This window comes from Eimeria mitis, genomic scaffold (genome assembly GCF_000499745.2).
Source record: "Eimeria mitis Houghton genomic scaffold, Emh_scaff42, whole genome shotgun sequence".
NCBI lineage: Eukaryota > Apicomplexa > Conoidasida > Eucoccidiorida > Eimeriidae > Eimeria > Eimeria mitis.
This window is the reverse complement of record NW_013572525.1, coordinates 21,920-39,353: the sequence shown is the minus strand read 5'-3', so window position 1 is coordinate 39,353 and position 17,434 is coordinate 21,920. Positions and strand designations below refer to the sequence as shown.

Here is a 17,434-nt window from a genome sequence, read left to right as displayed (position 1 = left end):
CTGGCTTCCTAGCCAGGAAAAGCTTACAGGAACTCGCGAGCATCTTCCGCGTTCACCGACATAGCCACGGCATTCTATCGGATACATTGACACAAGCACACAGAGACAGATACAGTCAGGAGTTCAGAAAAGAGAAAGAGGTGATATATGGGTGCCCTCCGTCTGCAGGTCGGTGACTCAGCTCACCCGTGCGGGAACATTGACAAGCCGGCGAGCAGGCTCAGCAGCAGTCGAAGCGACAACTCTAGCTAAAGACTTCCTTGCCTTCAGATAAGGCTGCGTCCGTGTTGTTGCACCAACGCAGCACACCCTTCAGCAGCGCTACAGCAAGCCGGGAAGCTGCAACCGACGTTGGAAAGGAACAGACGTTACGCTGCAGATGACGTCTCTACCCGGTTGCAGCGTGAGCAGTAGTGAGCGTCCTGTTGTAATTCGAACTGCAGACGGAAATAGCAATGGTATTCGTGGTGGAAGTAGCAGCCATGCTAACCGCAACAGCATTGGCAGCAGCCACCGGAAGGGCAACAGCAGCGGCAACCTTCAGCCCCGACGCCACGCACGAGCAAAACGTGGGTCCCAGAGAATATGCAGCAGCGTCGCAAGTTCCGGGAGAGACGGAGGCAGAGGAGGAGCCTCCGGTAATGGCGACGCTAGCAGCATCAGGAAGATGAGGAGCAACACGCTGCCGCTGGGCCGCGCAATAAGGTCAAGATGTGCACCAACCAAAACGGCAGAAAAAGCAAGCCACGAAGAGGCAGCTGCGACGAAATCAGAATCAGAGACAGCGAGCTCAAGAGGCAGTCACAAACAGGTCAGACAACAAGGTACCCAGCCAGAGCAAAGCAAAGACCCTCAAGAGACAGTGAGGCGGTACAGCGCGCAGCCAAGGAACTGAGGGCTTCTCCGCTGACGAATGATCTGCCTTCACTTCTCGCACACGTTTTTGTAGGCTGGTAGAACTGCGACAACGGGAGATTCGCAGTGCACTGCAGACAATTCCTAACGAAATCGAGCATGTGGCGGTTGTCGTTTCTCGTCAGGAAGGGGAATCTGCAGGCGCTGCTGAAGGNGCCATGCCTGCACCAGCAAAATCAGAAATATCTGCTGATGTAGCAGTTCCAAGGAGCTTTTCCATTCGTCTGCGAAGCAGCTGCACCAGCCACAATGCCGCTGAACGCAGCGAGGGCGTCCCGCTCAACACCAGCACCACCACGAGTTGCAGAGAGCTTCGAATTGCTGCTGAGTCTGCAAACCGCCAGCATGCGGCGAAGGGGCTTCGTAGGCGTAGAGGATGCGCATCAGCAGCGACGGGACTGCTGGAGACGGAGCCGTTGGATGATCCTGCGACCGTTGCTGCTGTTGTTGCAGAGGAGCAGCGGCTTCTGGCTGCAGCCATCGCTGCAGAACCTACACGAGGCCCGCCGCGGGAGTTAGTGGCCTGTCGCGTCATTCATGGGAATCATAAAGGCTGGGACTCTTCACTCTCTTACGCTGTACGACGCCTCTAGGGCCCTTGCTGCTTCTGACAGTTGCATGGGAGCTGTATTTGCCGTTGCTAGCGTCAAAGATCGCGATTGTTGTTGGTGCTGCTGATCCAGCTCGCTTGATGCAATTTTGTTGCATTTGGCGCCGCCACTACCGGCGTTTTCGCAAGCGAGCGTTGCGTCTGTGGTTTGTATTTCGTTCTCTGCGTGCGCTGCAGGAGAAAATTCGCCATTTAGTTGATGGGGGCTTCGTGCGGCGATCTCTCCTGCAGAAGGTTCCGCCATCGACTGCCTCAATCTGCGGCCAATTCGGCATACCCAACCACGTAGTAAGGTGCTGCATTTCCTACTGCTGCACCAGGCATGCAGGGGGGCCCGTGGCGAAGTGGGAACGCCAGCACACACCTTGGCGAGCATCGCCAACAGTGCGTGCGAGTTTTTGCCCCGTTGTATCTGAAATTTTTTTGCATCGCCTAGAGTACTCCTTTGGTTTTGGTGCGGATCGCTGCAGGCAATGCTGGAAGACAGAGATCGCGTAAAATTCTATACGGATGCCATCCGCTGGCATGGCCCCGCCCCGCCACAACGGCAGCAGGTGCTGCCGCTCAGGAGGGAGGAGCCGTCGTTTAAGCAACAGGGACCGCTCCCGCAGGTCACAATGCCGCAGGAGCTGCCGCAGCAGCATAGTGAGCTGATGGGTCGAAGTCAGGTGTATGGGCGCCGTGTGTTGGAAATCGGCTGCGGACCCCTTGCGCTGTTCTCGCTTCTGGCGTTGCAACAAGGGGCGGCTCAGGTTGACGCTTTGGAGGTGACTTGGAGAAGCTGCTGCGCCACAAGAGTTGGCACAGCTACTCGGCATGGCCGCTGCAGCTGCTCATTCCCTTTGTAGCACTGACAGCCCCTGTAGACCTGCAGCAGCACTACCCGTTTCTGTTGATCGTTGTTCTGTGTTGATCGTTTCGGCCTGTAAGTGCTCTTGCGGTGCTGCTGCCTGTTTCGCTTTTACTTTTACAGCTAAATCCTGGGGTGTACCAATTCGCGAGCACATTTGTCCAACAAATAGGCGTCAACGCCCCGCCGCTGCAACAGTATGACCTGGAGAGGCCGCAGAAACCCAAGCTCCGAGTGTTCAGATGTTACTCGAAACTGTTCCCACTTGCGTCATGGCGCAGCATTGCTGTTTCTGGCTTCAAGACATCCTGTGCCACAAGCCCTCCCCCATTGCGTGCGGATGCAGCAGCTGCTGCTCCCGTCGCCGCTGTCGGTGCTTCTTTAGTTGTCCTCTTACGGGGTTCTAAGGGGGAGGGAGCAGCAGCAGCAACAAGTGAGACTGCTGCTTCAGTTGCTTCAGCTGCTGAAGATGCCGTCATGGGGGGCAGTGCTGTTGCAGGCCAAGCCGCGACTTCCCGTGCTGCCAGAGACACGGCTGACTGTACAGCCACTGTTTCCCCGTCGTCGTTGTATCCTGCTGCTGAATCTGCCCCACCGTTTCCCGTAGCAGTCGCTGATACACGGTGCAATTTTGACGCCTCTTCGGCGGCCGCAGCGGCACCAGTGGCAGCTAATGTTGTTGAAGGTGCTGAATTTCAGTTCTCAAGTTGGACAGTGGGGCCACGTTACTGCTTCAAGCAACGGCAATCACAACGGGTCGCGGACCGTCTGCAAGCTTTGCCCAGAAGCAAAAAACGTAGATTCAAAAAAAAGCACAACAGTTACTGCAGACGCAAAGGTACGGGCACTAGCACCTGTGGGGTGAAGTCACCAAGTGCCCACCAGGTGCAGCAGGAGGGTGAGCTGTATGACATGGTGCTGCATGAAATTCTAGGAGACTTTGCCTCGCAGGAGGGGGTAGCCGACGTCATAAGAGACATCCAGGAGAGGACGGGGACAATTCCCCAAAGCATTCCATTCGCCGCCAGAACATTCGTTGGCGTCACTGAGCTGCCGTCGCCCTGCTGCATCAAGTGCCCCGTACGTCAGTTCGCGCGGATGCACTCAGGCCCACTCCCAACAGCATGGCAGTACAGCCTAAAGGCAGTACTGCCATGCTGATGGGAGTCGGCTGTGTTGCTGAACGTGGGCCCTACTTGCAGCAGCTTCCTGAGGTGCGGCTGCTGGGAACACGGAGGTTGAGCATGCTCCGTTTTTAGTTATCTATGAGGAACTTTGCTTGAAAAGCTACCAAAGGCAGAGAAGAGCGCCCCACATACTACAAACTTCTGCCGTTCTCTCATGTGATTGATCTAGGCCAGTGAACATCCAGAGCGCACCGTCATTTCCCCCCGGGAACGCCTGCTGCAATCGGTGAGGTATTTGCTTCCTTCTGCTGTGCCTCCTGCTTTGAACTCAAGTTGGGCGACAGGATTACACATAGGTGGCACACTGATTGCTGCTGTTTTGGCTGGTGATGCTGAGACTGCAGGTTGGACTACGTTTTAGCGAGGCTCTCTTGAGCACCCAGCTGAAGGCCATTGAAGAGTTGGAATTTGAATCCAGAATGGACACACAAATGTTGCAGGTATGTTAGAAGACCTTACTGCATGGTTGCAACTTAAGCTGAGCAACACGAGCAGCAGCAGAAATTGCATCAGGAGGAGCGCGCTTGCACTGTCTTCAAGCAAATGGGATTCTGCTCTGCTGTCTCTCAGCGACGGACACTGCTCTTTGAGGTGGAGAAGGACGGTCTTTTTGCTGGACTGTTGGCTGCAATTGAAGTTGAAATTCGCCCAGTGTGTTCTCAGGCACCCCTTGGTTGTTTTTGCGACCTCCAGTGCATATTTTGCTCTCAGTTGTTTTCGGCGGAGTATCTGTGAACGCCGAGATGGGGACTGAGTAGCTCGGTTCAGTTGTTTGCATCGTCGTCTTCCTGCCAAATGCCATTTGTTCCAGTTAATCACATTGATTTCGAGCACGTTGTCACCTACAGGGCGTACCTGCTGCTGGCACTCATGCTGTCGTCTAGGGGATATCTGATATATATATATATATATATATATATATATATATATATATATATATATATATATATATATATATATATATATTTGCGTGATCGGCAGTCTGCCGTTATGTGCTCTCCGTGAATTGAGTTCTTCAGGGCGTGTTCTTCGGTCCCGTGTACGAGGGGCAGTGTGATAGCTGGTACACAAACGTGGTGCTTCTTGGCAAGGAGGTTTCGGTCACCAAAGGAGACAGAATTCTTTTGCAGACGGAGGCTAACTTGACCAACTTCCAAAGAGAGCAGCACATGGTGTGTCATATGCACTCCTGTTCGCTTACTTATGTCTTCCCTCTCAGTGTCGTTGCTGAAGGTACTAGCTCCTGCTACTTCCGCTCTTTTAAAATTCCCTCTGAGCTGTTGTGTTAACACTACACGACCTGTTTGTTTCGCCACTTACTCGTAAGCACGAAAAATTGCTTTTACAGGTTGATTGACTGTTCGTTAGCTTGTGGTTGATATTCGACCCCCCAACAGGTGCTTCTGATGCGTAGGGTCCGAAGGGCCGTCGTTGGGTCTCTGTTTCACGGCCTTCTTACACGTTTACTGGACAGGTTCTCCCGTCTTCAGGGAATGCACAGACTTTTGGTCCGATTATCATTGACTTTGATGAACAGGCCTGCTGTGTCCAGGACAGGGATTGACTGTCCTTTCACTACCGGCACTGCGGAGGCAGCACAAGCTGGCTTCTACTGTTGCAGCAAGGTAACAGCAGCAATATCAGCTACGGGCCCACCAGCTAGGTCCAGCTCGGAAACTTTTTCTAGAAACCCCTCTAATTTCTTCAGTACCAGACTGTGTCGTTGCATGGTCGCAAGCAGCATAGTAGTAGCTCAGCGGCAGCTTGGGGGGCTGTAGCCGGGCCGTTGGCCGTTACTGGTGGGCAGTCACCGGCATGGTACTTTCACCGCCGAACTAAATGCTCTTTGCCGCAGTCGACACTGCAGTTTCTTGTAAGTTACGGGAAACGCGTCTGGCTTTTTCCCCCGTTGCCGTTATTTAAAGATCCGCTGGCCTTTTATATAGCAGCGAAAATAGCAGTTGCAGCTGCTGTTGCGTGTATGCGTGTTAGTGGCAGCCACTGTTGTTGACTTCAACCATTTGCGAAACCCATCATGCGTCAATGCACCTGGAACTTGATTTGTCTATTAAAGTGAGTTCCTCTCTTTGTGTTGTCCCTTCCAGGCCTTGCGTGTAGACACGCAGCTGTCTGCAGATTTGAGTGCGAAAAGATCATTTGATACCGATGCCCAGGCTTCGTGTCTCTATATATTTGCATACTTTTTATTTTTTGTGGGGAGCAGATGTTCCAACTGCAGTGGCCGAGGGCTTTTCCATTCGAATTACAGGGAAGAGGAAAGTAACGCTCCATGACCCGGCTGACACCAGCCATGATGAGGCCAGCGAGTCTAGCGTAAGGGGCACTCAACCACCCCTGAGTCGCTGAAACCGAGAGGCGAACTGCTTTCGAGGAAACGAATAGCGCATTAGTGCAAGAGAAGCAAAGTGCTACGTCTGAACACAATTCGGAAGTCCCCGAAGTCNAACGAATAGCGCATTAGTGCAAGAGAAGCAAAGTGCTACGTCTGAACACAATTCGGAAGTCCCCGAAGTCCACTCTTATTGTTGCAGGCTTGTTACTGCAGAGTAATGAACAAAGGATGGCCCCAAGTCCAATCAGATAACGGATTGGAAGCATGACGCTGCCTCGGATTTAAGATTTTAACGCCGTATGCTGGGGAAGGGATGGAATCTCTCCTAGCAAGTAGTTTATATCGTCCACAGCTCTTCCGTGACTGCCCCTCTGGGCTCTCAGAGGAAAGTCCCTTGACAGTGTTACTCGAACCCGTCATGCCTGTGCTCATCAGAGCTAGGGACAACCGATGTAGGAACACCTGAATATATAGCCGATACGGGATGCAGCCCTGGCTGTTCTGGTGAAGTGCGCCTCAGTCGCTTCCACGGCAAACGACGCTTCGCAACGTTTAAGGCTTTTAGTTTCTCTAGTTCAAATGTGGTTTCAGGCCGTATATGTGGGTGCGATTCGTTTTTTGTGTAATGCTCAGCATCCGAATTTAAGTGTCTGCTTCCTCGGAGGGCCAACAGTAGTAATGCGTTGAGGCCACTTAGGGCACATTCCACGGTTTCTATAAAATATATTCGGTACCTACAGACAGTGAACAGTAATGAGCAAAGCGACTAAACGATCAAGTTGACTCTGTCCGCATACCATACACTATTCTAACTGCGATTCGGACGGCTCCAGTGTCCCAGTCAGTCCCTCACACACGTGAAGCAGTTCTCATCGTCTGCGCTGGGCATCAGTTCTTTTGAACAAACGATGCATATTGTCTTGTTACCCATGTCAATCCTTAACCACAAATTTTCAGCTAGGAAAAAACCGCAGGAAAGTTTGGGCAGCTGAGAGACACAAAATGTTTTATTTGAAACAGTATGGGGTCAAGAAATCGATGCCCTGTCAAGGTGCATTGCCGCCTGAAGTGTTTGCCGTCTGTTCCCCACATGCATGGATTTATTTTACTTGCGAACAAATTTGATATATTCACGTGTGTGCTAAATCCTGTAAACATGTTGAGCCGAAGGGTTATCTGGGTGTATAGCAGCTGTTTCACTGCCGGCTTCCCCGACTGCTCAGCCTCTAGGGGACCACGTGCAAATTTTTGTTTGGTGGGAAGCAAAATGCAAATCTGCGAGAGGGTAGAAGAACAGTTGGCCCAATACCTGGTGCTTCGCCGAAGCTCAGCAAGACGCTCGGCAACCCCCGTCTACGCAGCCCATCAGTGGTCTTGCTTAACGACGCCCCGCTATGGCACATCTATGGCACCCCTCTTGAAGTCATTCAAGCAAGTTGCTTCGAAGAGCACACAAATACTCCAGATATGCGAGGAAGTGATAAAGGAGACTGCACCAGAGAAAGGCGAAGACCACCGTAGTATTCAACAGAGGCTGGGAGTGAGGCATGGTCCGACTGGCAACATCGGTCTCCACGGTTGAACGTCATACCATTCCAACATTCATTCCATGTCCGTGTTACTTTCATTTTCCCCTTTGATTTGAAACAAAATTGCAAGGAGATACGCTCGTGTAACTGCCTTAATAAAGGTTTTTTCCGCTGGAGTTCCACAGGAGTTCCCAGTTCACCTAACACGATCAGGAGAGTCCATTGGTGAAGAACGTGGAGGAAGCGAACTCCCGCTGAACACCAAACTGTAAGGCGTTCCCCTTAAACAAGACATATAATGTGCGATGCCTTTTGATGTCAATCACAGTGTCTTTCTGTGGTGAAGTCATCACTGAACAGTCAGGGAACAGGTTGAGCAGACATCTGCGAATTACCATGGAAGCACCAGATATAGGCCCCACGGAGATTGCCGTGCAACTCCTGGAGAAGAGAGAACTTCTTAATGAGAGAACATATCCGTCGAACCCTTCTGGCGNATTGCCGTGCAACTCCTGGAGAAGAGAGAACTTCTTAATGAGAGAACATATCCGTCGAACCCTTCTGGCGACTCTGCGATGGAGTATAGCTCCACGCAAGGGTCACCGTTATTTGTTCATCCGAAGGGGAGATATGGAGGCAGGCGGATCACCCAAAGCAGTGTACTCTTCGTCTCAGTTTTGGCACTTGCTGCATCAATAACCATGGTTTTGATATGGTCTGCCCTGTGCCGGACCCCTGGCAACAAAGCAGGGATGGTAGGGTTGGTGCAACGGAGGCTTTCCTACAGTCAGCATGGGTATGCGTTCTCTGACACCGCACACAGTTGCGCAGTGTTAGAGACGGATCTAAAAGCCTTGCAAAGCAATTTGCAGAGAGTTTCAGGGCAAGCTTGGAGGGATTTAACTTTCGTGCCCGGCCTATACGGGTCTGCATCCAGTTCAATGGAGGCGGCACCGTGTTTTCCACAGGCTTCTACAGGGACGACATTTTCGCCTTTACGCGGAGTTGGTNAATGGAGGCGGCACCGTGTTTTCCACAGGCTTCTACAGGGACGACATTTTCGCCTTTACGCGGAGTTGGTAACACATATACAAGTACAGTTACTGATGCGTTAGGGCAGCAGGATGTTTCTGAGCTTCCACTGGAGTCACTTAGGTGGACAGAGCCTATGGCACATGTTCTAGAACAGGCTACAGCTCCACAGCACCCAGGTGAGCCAGCGTTGCGGAGTTCTGCTGGGAAGTGGAAGGAAGACGGGGGAGATTTTCCAGGACATCCTTGGTTTACACCGTCGTGGGTTCCGTACGATGTTTCGCACCGGAATCATTTTGGCTCCAGAGCCACTGGATTTGATGCGACGCTACGGCAGTCTCGGTCTGCCTGTGAGCGAACCGAAACCAGGAAAGAGACAGTTTTGGGCGAAGCTGCACAACTGAACTTACAGCATATCATTGGGGGCAGTTCTTTACCAATGGGAGAAGCTGACGTTGCGTCGGTTGTGCCGGGTTCGGATGCTGCTAAATCTCCGCAGGATTTAATGCCTGTGGAGACAGACCCGGTGAATCTACCGGAAATGGCAGATGATCAGACCACAGCAACCGCGTTCCGAAGTAGGAAGATAGCTGAAATTGCGAACATGCTATCACTTGCTGCCGAGGAATTCGAGAGGGGTTTGAAGGGCGTTCAGGAGCGGTTGGAGCCGGTCTCCTGTGGGCAGTTTATTGCTCAGGGGCAGCCCCATGGGGACGCACCCGTGCAACGAATTCTGTCCCAGTCGCCTATGTGCTCTTCTGGAGCAGGGTGTGGGGCAAGCCAGCCTATACAGCCGCTGATGATGAGTAGCCCTGCATATAGTGGCGACAGTGGGCGGCNTGTGGGGCAAGCCAGCCTATACAGCCGCTGATGATGAGTAGCCCTGCATATAGTGGCGACAGTGGGCGGCTGTTCGTAGATGAAAATGCTGGCGCCACTCAAGTACTGACTGCGCCGCGATCATCTATTGAAAGTGTTCCGCAGCAGTCTTTACACCAGCACGACGAGACTTTTACTGTCTCAGCTGACGGAGAGCCGATTGGTTCCCTTCATTCTAGTGCATCTCGAGAGCATAGTGTCTCACTGGGAGGGGCAGCTTCTCCTTGGGGAAACTTGCTGACGAAGTTGCACCTGGGCGCAGCAAGTGCCAGTGACTCAAATGCTGAGGATAATCAGAATACCAGAGCCCGTACCCCTTCACAAGGAGGGAATGCAAATGTTTCTCATTCAGCGACCCTGAAGAACATGCTACCGGCGAAGGCCGCGCAAGAGACGCCTATATGCGGAGGCCAGCAGTCTTTAGCTGTTTCTGTATCAGAAGCCTCTAGCAAAGATCCAAGAACAGAAATCGCAGTGAACACTCCAGCGCATCCGTATGTACGTCTTCCAGTTGTTCCTCGTGAAGCAATACAACGCACCTTTGACTACAGAACTGCATTGTTCTGCAGCTTCCATGATAGGTCTGCATGTCACACACTGGCGATCATTCGAACGCTTTTCGCGAAGGATGTTTTGGGTTGGATTGATGTAAACAGGCTACTTCTTGCTTGCCAGAGATTGGTCAACTATGCATTCTTCGTCCTGAAGTGGCCTTATCATCTTGAACATCCATATCGCGCCAGCGGAAGGCTTGGACTAATATTTCTTACGTTTGATGCGGTGGTATGCACGATGGAGCTGCTAGGGGACAACATGGTAACAGGGGTTTGGTGGGGGAAGTTCACAAGTATTTTCAATACAAAATATCGCCTGAGAACAGCAAAGAGGTTCTCGCCGGTTGCAGCCGGGCAGGCTGATTTATGTAACCGCTTGCTTGCCGCAATAGAAATATACAAGACAGGAAGGCGCCCACCTCCGGAAGTCATTATTGTTTTGAAGCGATTGCTCTTCTGTTCAAGATTCTCTCCAGATATATTCCGGAGACNCCGGAAGTCATTATTGTTTTGAAGCGATTGCTCTTCTGTTCAAGATTCTCTCCAGATATATTCCGGAGACGTCAGTGGGATGTGTGGAGGTTGGACGATAAGGACTGCTCTGCAGTATAATCGAGGGGCTTCCAGCCAATCTTGTGCTAGTCAAAGTGGCGAATGGGGACCAGGCTGGTTTGCCTGAGAGAAACACCTCGTGCAATTTTAGGTATGAGAATCGATGGTGAGCCTACTGTTGAGTAATTTGCACGCTGCGGCGGGAAGGTGTAGCTGATTCGTGTGCTTTATTGCTGCATGCCCTCGTGATATATGATACAACAACACTGTCAACCTCATGTAGGCTAATCTTGGCCACCTTGCCAGCATGCCTAGCCTTTGCAGTGCGGAAGTGTACATGGTTCTGTTTGTATCCTGTAATTTCTCTACTGGTGTGGACCCCGTGTCGAACTTCAATTGATATCGCTTTGCCGTCATTGGGCGGGTGGGTAATAGTCCCCACAACCAACCCGAACTACGTCGACGGCAACGCGTAGAGTTTTGTTGCAGCTAACGCCAGTACTTTTTGGCCACATTTATGCCTTCCCTTGCAACTCATTTGAGATATTTTGACGTTTCCACTGTCTCCGGCTAGGAGAACGGTGGTAGCAGGAGACATTAGCTTTAGCCTCAATAGGGTTTGCTGATGAACACGGCAGTGGGGACTGCCTGGTCAAGAAACTGGATATGAAGAGGAAAACGAAGAAGCCAGTAGCCATCAGAAATGCACAGGCTCAAGGCTGTGGACGGAAGGAAAGGCATCAAAATGGACCCTCAGAATGCTTTTTGGACTGAGGTAGGTTAAATGGGTTAGCACTGACGGCATATTTGCACATGCATGCAGAGCACACAAACGTGAATTCTTGCCTTCCCCGGATGACCTAGTTTACGACCTGTATTCGGTTGACGATGCAACAAACAAATAACCCAAAGATCACAGAGTGGGCTAATCTTGCTTTTAGCTGACTCATACAGCAGTTCTGTGCAGCACGTGGAGTTGCCGATTTTGCGGAACAGCAAACAGAATCCAGGTGGTATGCATTGACGAAGCCCGTTGTGCAAGGCATAACGACTTCTAGTGGAGGCCGCGTTTTGAGTCGCGGGCTCTACCTTCCCGTGAAGAGGCAATCTGCGTGCTCAGTGTACGAGCAATGCAAAGGAGGCGTTGGCACCAGCAACGGAAGCACAAAGCATCATGCGTATACAGCAAACTGTTGGGGTCAAACCGATATGCGGACCTTAGTATACATGTAGCACAAGAATCCCCTACAATTTAAAAGAAAAGCTTAGCCCATACAATCGTACTGAAGCCAGAACTAGCCCTACAACAGCCTCGGCCGAACCGCTGGCAACTGCTGTGAAGGCACCGGGGACAAACAGTCAGTCCGTTAGATACTTGGGAGTACGCGCCAAAATAATGTAGGCACACCTTGAAACGTAGCGAAGTGCATTGACCATCGAAGAAGTGTTCGCCGATAAGCGTGCAGGGTTTGCTTATGCCTTCTTGTAATGAAGACGAAGGTGTTGAGCGCTCTGCGAAGTACGATTGTCGTTGATGCTACAAGTTTAAACAAGGAGCTAGGCAGAACACTTCAGCAGTGTGGGAAATTCGTCGGATGCCGGTGTCGCTGCTGATTCACTTTGACTGTACAGAGAGTGAGAACATGCGGAAGGGCTTGGCTCTGGGGTTTCGGGATTCGCCTCCATCTGAGCTTGATACAGGAGTCACCAAAAGCTCACCGCCTGCTCCACATACGCTGTAGTTTCTGCACCGAAGCGAACTTTGTGGCTGTACATCGGCTACTTTGTAACAAGTCCACTGTGCATAATAATTATCGGAGCTGCTGGATCCGAGGTTTCTAAGGTTTCACTCCATAGCACTGCATGATCCGCATCCACATGCATGTGCATGGATTCGAAGAATTCGGGTAGCGGCTCGTATTTGGCTGCTGAAGACGGCTAGAACTTCCTGTTTCTGCGCCTCCACCGTGTTGCACGCGTTGCAGTTTTGTGATGAAGTTGAATGCGATGACAGGCGCTAGGGTACTTGCCAAGAGGAGGCTGAAGTAGTTGACGGAAGTTTGAGACTTTGGTCGGGTGCGACCAAGAGTCAGTGGGCCACGGCAACAGAAGATATTTACGGCAGAGCACGTCGAAGTATCACATTGTCGTGTGCGCGTACTGAAGAGCTTCTTTAGGGGCAAGCTTTTGTTGTGCAGGCGTCAACTCAAGTGCCGACAACAGCATGAAGCTGCCCGGAACGGGCGTGCGGATGCATCGTCGTGAATCAGGAAGCATTGCAGTTGCTTCCGAAAGGATGTCGTTGGGGATACTTGCAGTCAACACTTTGCCATGCAGTGGTGGCGCATCCGTCTTGATATGTGCATGAGGGAGGTTCTGGAGTGGTCTTTGTACATTCGGGGCTTTTGAATATTATGCAACCTCGCCTATTCGTAGAAACACGCCATGTTCTTCTCCATCAGCCAAACGCAGTTCATAGGAGCAACTGTCGGCTTAGGAGCATAAACAACCAACTCCTCTACGCGTAACACTTCGTGCCAAGAACTTCGTTCGGCAGTAGACGAGGTACATGCAAATGCGGGGGTCTAATGCCAAGCTCTCCAGTGACGGAGCTAGGGACAGAGGGAGCAGTGGCGAGCAGAGCTTCCTGAGCATTGGTGCTGCAAATGCCAATTCAGGCGCCGTTTCAAGGTCCTTGCTGTAGCCCGCTAACAGTAGCGTCCTTGCTGAAATCATATTTGCTAGGAAAGGAAATAATGCGCCGTCTCCAATTTTATTGATGCTTTGGGATGATCGTATTTTTATCCAAAGAATCTGGCATTATACTATCCTATACAAAATATGATCTACGAATTATTATCTCTAAATACTTCCCTTCCGGGGACCTTTTCACCTTTCCCTTACAGTACTAGTTTGCGATTGAATGCCTCGCAGCTCCTGATCAGGAAGTGGCTTCTAGTTCATAGGGTGTGCTAGGAGGGGCATAGAGTTTGACGGTCCCATACATGAGCTCGTGCTTCACTTCAGGACCGCTAATTTCAGCACTACTTCAAAATGCAGCGAGCTACCAGAGTAACCGACGTTGCTTCGGGTGGTTAAACTCAGGCATACAACCCATGGTACTGTATGAACAGTACCATCGGGCGTATGGCCGAGCTTACTGTCTGAACAGATTCTCTGCCCTTTAACGCGGGGGGACCGGCAAAAGTTTGTGGCTGTACTGTGCATGTGCAACAATATCCCCAACCTGTTGCTCTAGTGAGGTGGGGCTACAGCACACCGCACCAGCCAGAGGAGCTGTCCACGTGCCCTTTATGGACTAAACGCGCTTCGAAGGGTTGTGTCAAAAAACCGCGACAACTACCAACGTAATTCTTACTTCCGCTTAAAGGGTATTCATGGTTCTACTGTGTCTCCTATCCTTCAGGATATTTGCAGGAAACACTGGAAGGTNGCTTAAAGGGTATTCATGGTTCTACTGTGTCTCCTATCCTTCAGGATATTTGCAGGAAACACTGGAAGGTACAAGCCATTACTTTTGTTAGTTCTTCGTTTCACCTGCCACGTATCAGAATGTACCCTTGTCCTGCAGCTGCAATGCATTCCTGTACTGGACGATTACACCGCATCCTCAGCATAGTCCATCCATATCCTTTGCCTTTTCCAGTAGGAAAACTCTGAAAGCTTTGGGAGCGAGTGGCGAACAGAAGAGCATTCTCTTGAGAAAGATAATGCTACTCTTAGCGGGGCGGACTCCTGATTTGTAGGATTTTATTGCCTCACTAAGCTCTTGCGCCAATGTCGCATTGAAGCGGCGCTGCTCCGTGAAAAAAGAGGGGGCTCCGTAGGCTGGGACTTCGTGAGGCATAGCATTTGCGAATTCGGTCCACCACCGCGCAAGAACACTTTCTCCCAGAAGCTGTAGTGTACAGAAGACTATATCCAGGATCAGAAAACGTTGTCCTAGCTTCAACACTGCACGAAACGTCGGGCCCCCATATACAGGACGTGTTTCATACCTCAGGCAATGAGACGTTAATCGTTCAGAAATGTCCGTCAGCCTCTCCATCTCTCGTTGCGATATTCTTTGAAGCGAAAGCAGCTTTTGTGCACTCCATAGAAGAGGCATAACATTGTAGACACCGTGCAAAGACGAAAAGGCCCGCTTTCTATCAAATCCCCGCAAATTCCTGTGCGACTCTAGAGACGGGAGGTGGTAAAAAGCTTGCTCGAATGATGCCTCCGGGTGACGATGCGGGCTCAATACATTTGGTGACAATGCATGGGCCGGCTCTTGGTGCTCAGAAACTTCCTCAACCCAAGCCTCAGGCAATTCTGGGTTCTGCTGGGAAGGCGTATGAGAGCCCGATGAGACAGCAGTACTGTTGTTGCGAAGCTGCGAAGTTGTTGACAACTGCGAAGTTGTTGACAACTCGAGTAGAGCCACAGCAGCTGCTCTTTCAGCGTCAGTCCGCTGGGTACTCGATCCACCGTGGTGACCAGTCAATAGCGTTGGTCCTGCACTTCCAANTCAGCGTCAGTCCGCTGGGTACTCGATCCACCGTGGTGACCAGTCAATAGCGTTGGTCCTGCACTTCCAACGCTATATTCGGCTGACTGTGGCGAGGTGGTTGGTAATCCGTATGGGGTAGTATGCTTACTGTCGCCGCTGCTGTTTCCCTTCTTTTGTATTTGTACAAGCATCGTCGATCTTAGCTCAATCATGGGAACGCGCACTGAAACGCGTGGCTCGCCGACGGAAGAAGCACCATCATGACCTGCAACCGTAGTGCTGCCACACATGTTCGAAGCACTGGGTTTCTGGTCTTCTGTGTCTGACAGCCGGCGGCTGTCATATCTCTCCCCCAGCACTTTCCTATGTTGTCGGGCGCATAGTGCGATCAGCAACACAACTGCTGCAACGGATATTACTGCTGTAAGTAACGTTAATTCACACACACCTGAACGCCATGACCATAATGCATAGTTGCGAAGCAGCGGGCGCCCGATACTCCTCATTCCTGCATACATATGGGGAATTCCCTCATCTACATTAGCACCACGGACAGAAAACACGCATTTTGGCATAGATGCGCCAGCATGATCACCCGACAGCTGCATTCTTGCACGTAAATAATCAGTCCTCCTCTCATCGATACAGGCAATTAATACGAGGCTGTATGGGAGACTCCAGAGCTTTCGTCCATCTAGATGCTCCGACACACAAAATGAAGCCTTGAAAATCTTGGTAGTGGTGCATCTGCCTTTGTTCTGACCAACATACTTCCCGGTGAAAAACCTCCCCCCACGTCGTCGCCCTTGCAAAGTTTGTCGCAGTCTGGCCTCTCCCCGTCTCCAGAGCTTTGATCGGCAATAGATCCTAAATGACCGAGCAAGCGAAAAAAATTCGCACAGCGACTTTTGGACAAAACGTCCACTGACCAAGTGTGTGTTACTCCCTCCGCAGCCGAATCGACGTGGAACTCGCGATGTGGACTGGATGACAGCCAGGAACGGCGTTGTCTTCCCCCCTAATAAGGCCTAGTAAGCTATTTGCACAAGCTGTGCTTGTGGTTGTTGGTGTGGTCGGGGTGAATATGCGCGCTGCCCCTTCAAGCCGATTGTGAAACCAACATGTCCTCTCTAGTCTTCCCCATCCGCTCGCTCTGCTGAGAGGCAGTGTTTCTCCCACAAAGCATTCAGTAGCTACAGTGTATGACTCTAAAAGGTAATTATATATTTCGGTGAATAAGAAATAGGCAGTACCACGCTTAGTTCGACGAGCACCTGAGCCCACAACTGGCTCGTCGTCGCTCATGCACCTCGGAGACTGCTCATGGAACACTTCAGGCAAAATATGAACAGGTGAGACATAAAATAAAGCAACACACTGAGTTGACTGCAACTAAAATATCTTGTGTCGATGTTTCAAGGTTTTTGTGGAGCGTCGATTCATACGCTGGGCATTTCCGTATTGCGTAATTAGAGTCTTTAAGAAGAAGGGATGAATCAGGATTATGCTAAACTCCATGATGATTTTAGCAAAATATAGGTTTAAAACAGCTAGTGCTACCCCGTGCTCCACGGCTGACTGGGTTGTCTCCACGAAGAAAATGCGCTTCAGTGAACTCAGAAGTGGACCTTCGCCAGTGGTCAGAGACGGCTTTGGTGCTTGCCCGCTATCCTGTAGCTCAATTCCTATACTGACCCCCGAGTCCTCTGACAGTATTGCAGTGGCCTTGTTCCAACGAGCAAGAATGGATTTGTCTTGCAGTGGACAATCGCGGGATCTTTTCCAACAATTTGTCACGCTTTGAACCTGCCGCAGCGCGATGAACCCGTGCAAGGAACACAGCTTGAGGTGTCGTAACACTAGTTCCAATTAAAGAAGGCTTATTTAGAACTTTACGTCGGAGCCGACTCCCTTTCCCACCTGAAAGCATAGAGAGGCAGAGCCCATTGTGATGGCTTGGGGGTCAGCAGGGCACCTCCAGGTTAGCTGGAGAGATATGCAAACTATGAGCAGTCAACTTATGCTTGTATATATGTATATTATATTACAGCAATTCAGTTGAAATAGGGAAAGAGTCGTTTGGCCAATTAAGTCCTAATAAGAATTTTCTATGACATGAAAAATGATAGTCATACAGCCATCACCTAGAGGGTCGCCAGTCGTCTGTCGAATGAACTGAACCGATAGAATTAGAAGAGATATAAACAAATGAAATCGAAAAGTCTTAGTTTTGAGGAAATAATCCGAAGAGCAAGTGAAGTTCTGCTAGGGCACCGCCGAATGCCCATCCACCGGAGAGCCTATGGTGAATCCGTAGTCTGTCTCGCGTCCCCATGACGCCATTGGGTCCGGTCGACGTCGACAAACATTACGTTGTGTAGCACCGGATTAGCATATTCTAGTTAGAGTACGAGTAGAATACGTTATGGACAGGCTCACACAGTATGACTTCACCGTGAA

General features: G+C 50.9%; 2 protein-coding genes across 2 annotated transcripts; both read left to right on the top strand.

The window, feature by feature from the left end:
- Positions 1-379: 379 nt before the first annotated feature.
- Positions 380-6,183, top strand: EMH_0042900 (uncharacterized protein; the record flags this gene model as incomplete). The annotated part of the gene is given in 12 exon segments (XM_013499306.1): positions 380-705; positions 950-1,069; positions 1,073-1,493; positions 1,703-1,813; positions 1,996-2,292; positions 2,499-3,455; positions 3,732-3,788; positions 3,907-4,002; positions 4,133-4,213; positions 4,582-4,795; positions 5,787-5,896; positions 6,115-6,183. Coding segments are annotated over 12 exon segments (2,859 nt in total).
- A 999-nt stretch (positions 6,184-7,182) lies between these two features.
- EMH_0042790 (uncharacterized protein) lies at positions 7,183-9,347 on the top strand (the record flags this gene model as incomplete). The annotated part of the gene is given in 6 exon segments (XM_013499305.1): positions 7,183-7,455; positions 7,630-7,712; positions 8,120-8,240; positions 8,382-8,454; positions 8,458-9,315; positions 9,319-9,347. Coding segments are annotated over 6 exon segments (1,437 nt in total).
- Positions 9,348-17,434: the final 8,087 nt, after the last annotated feature.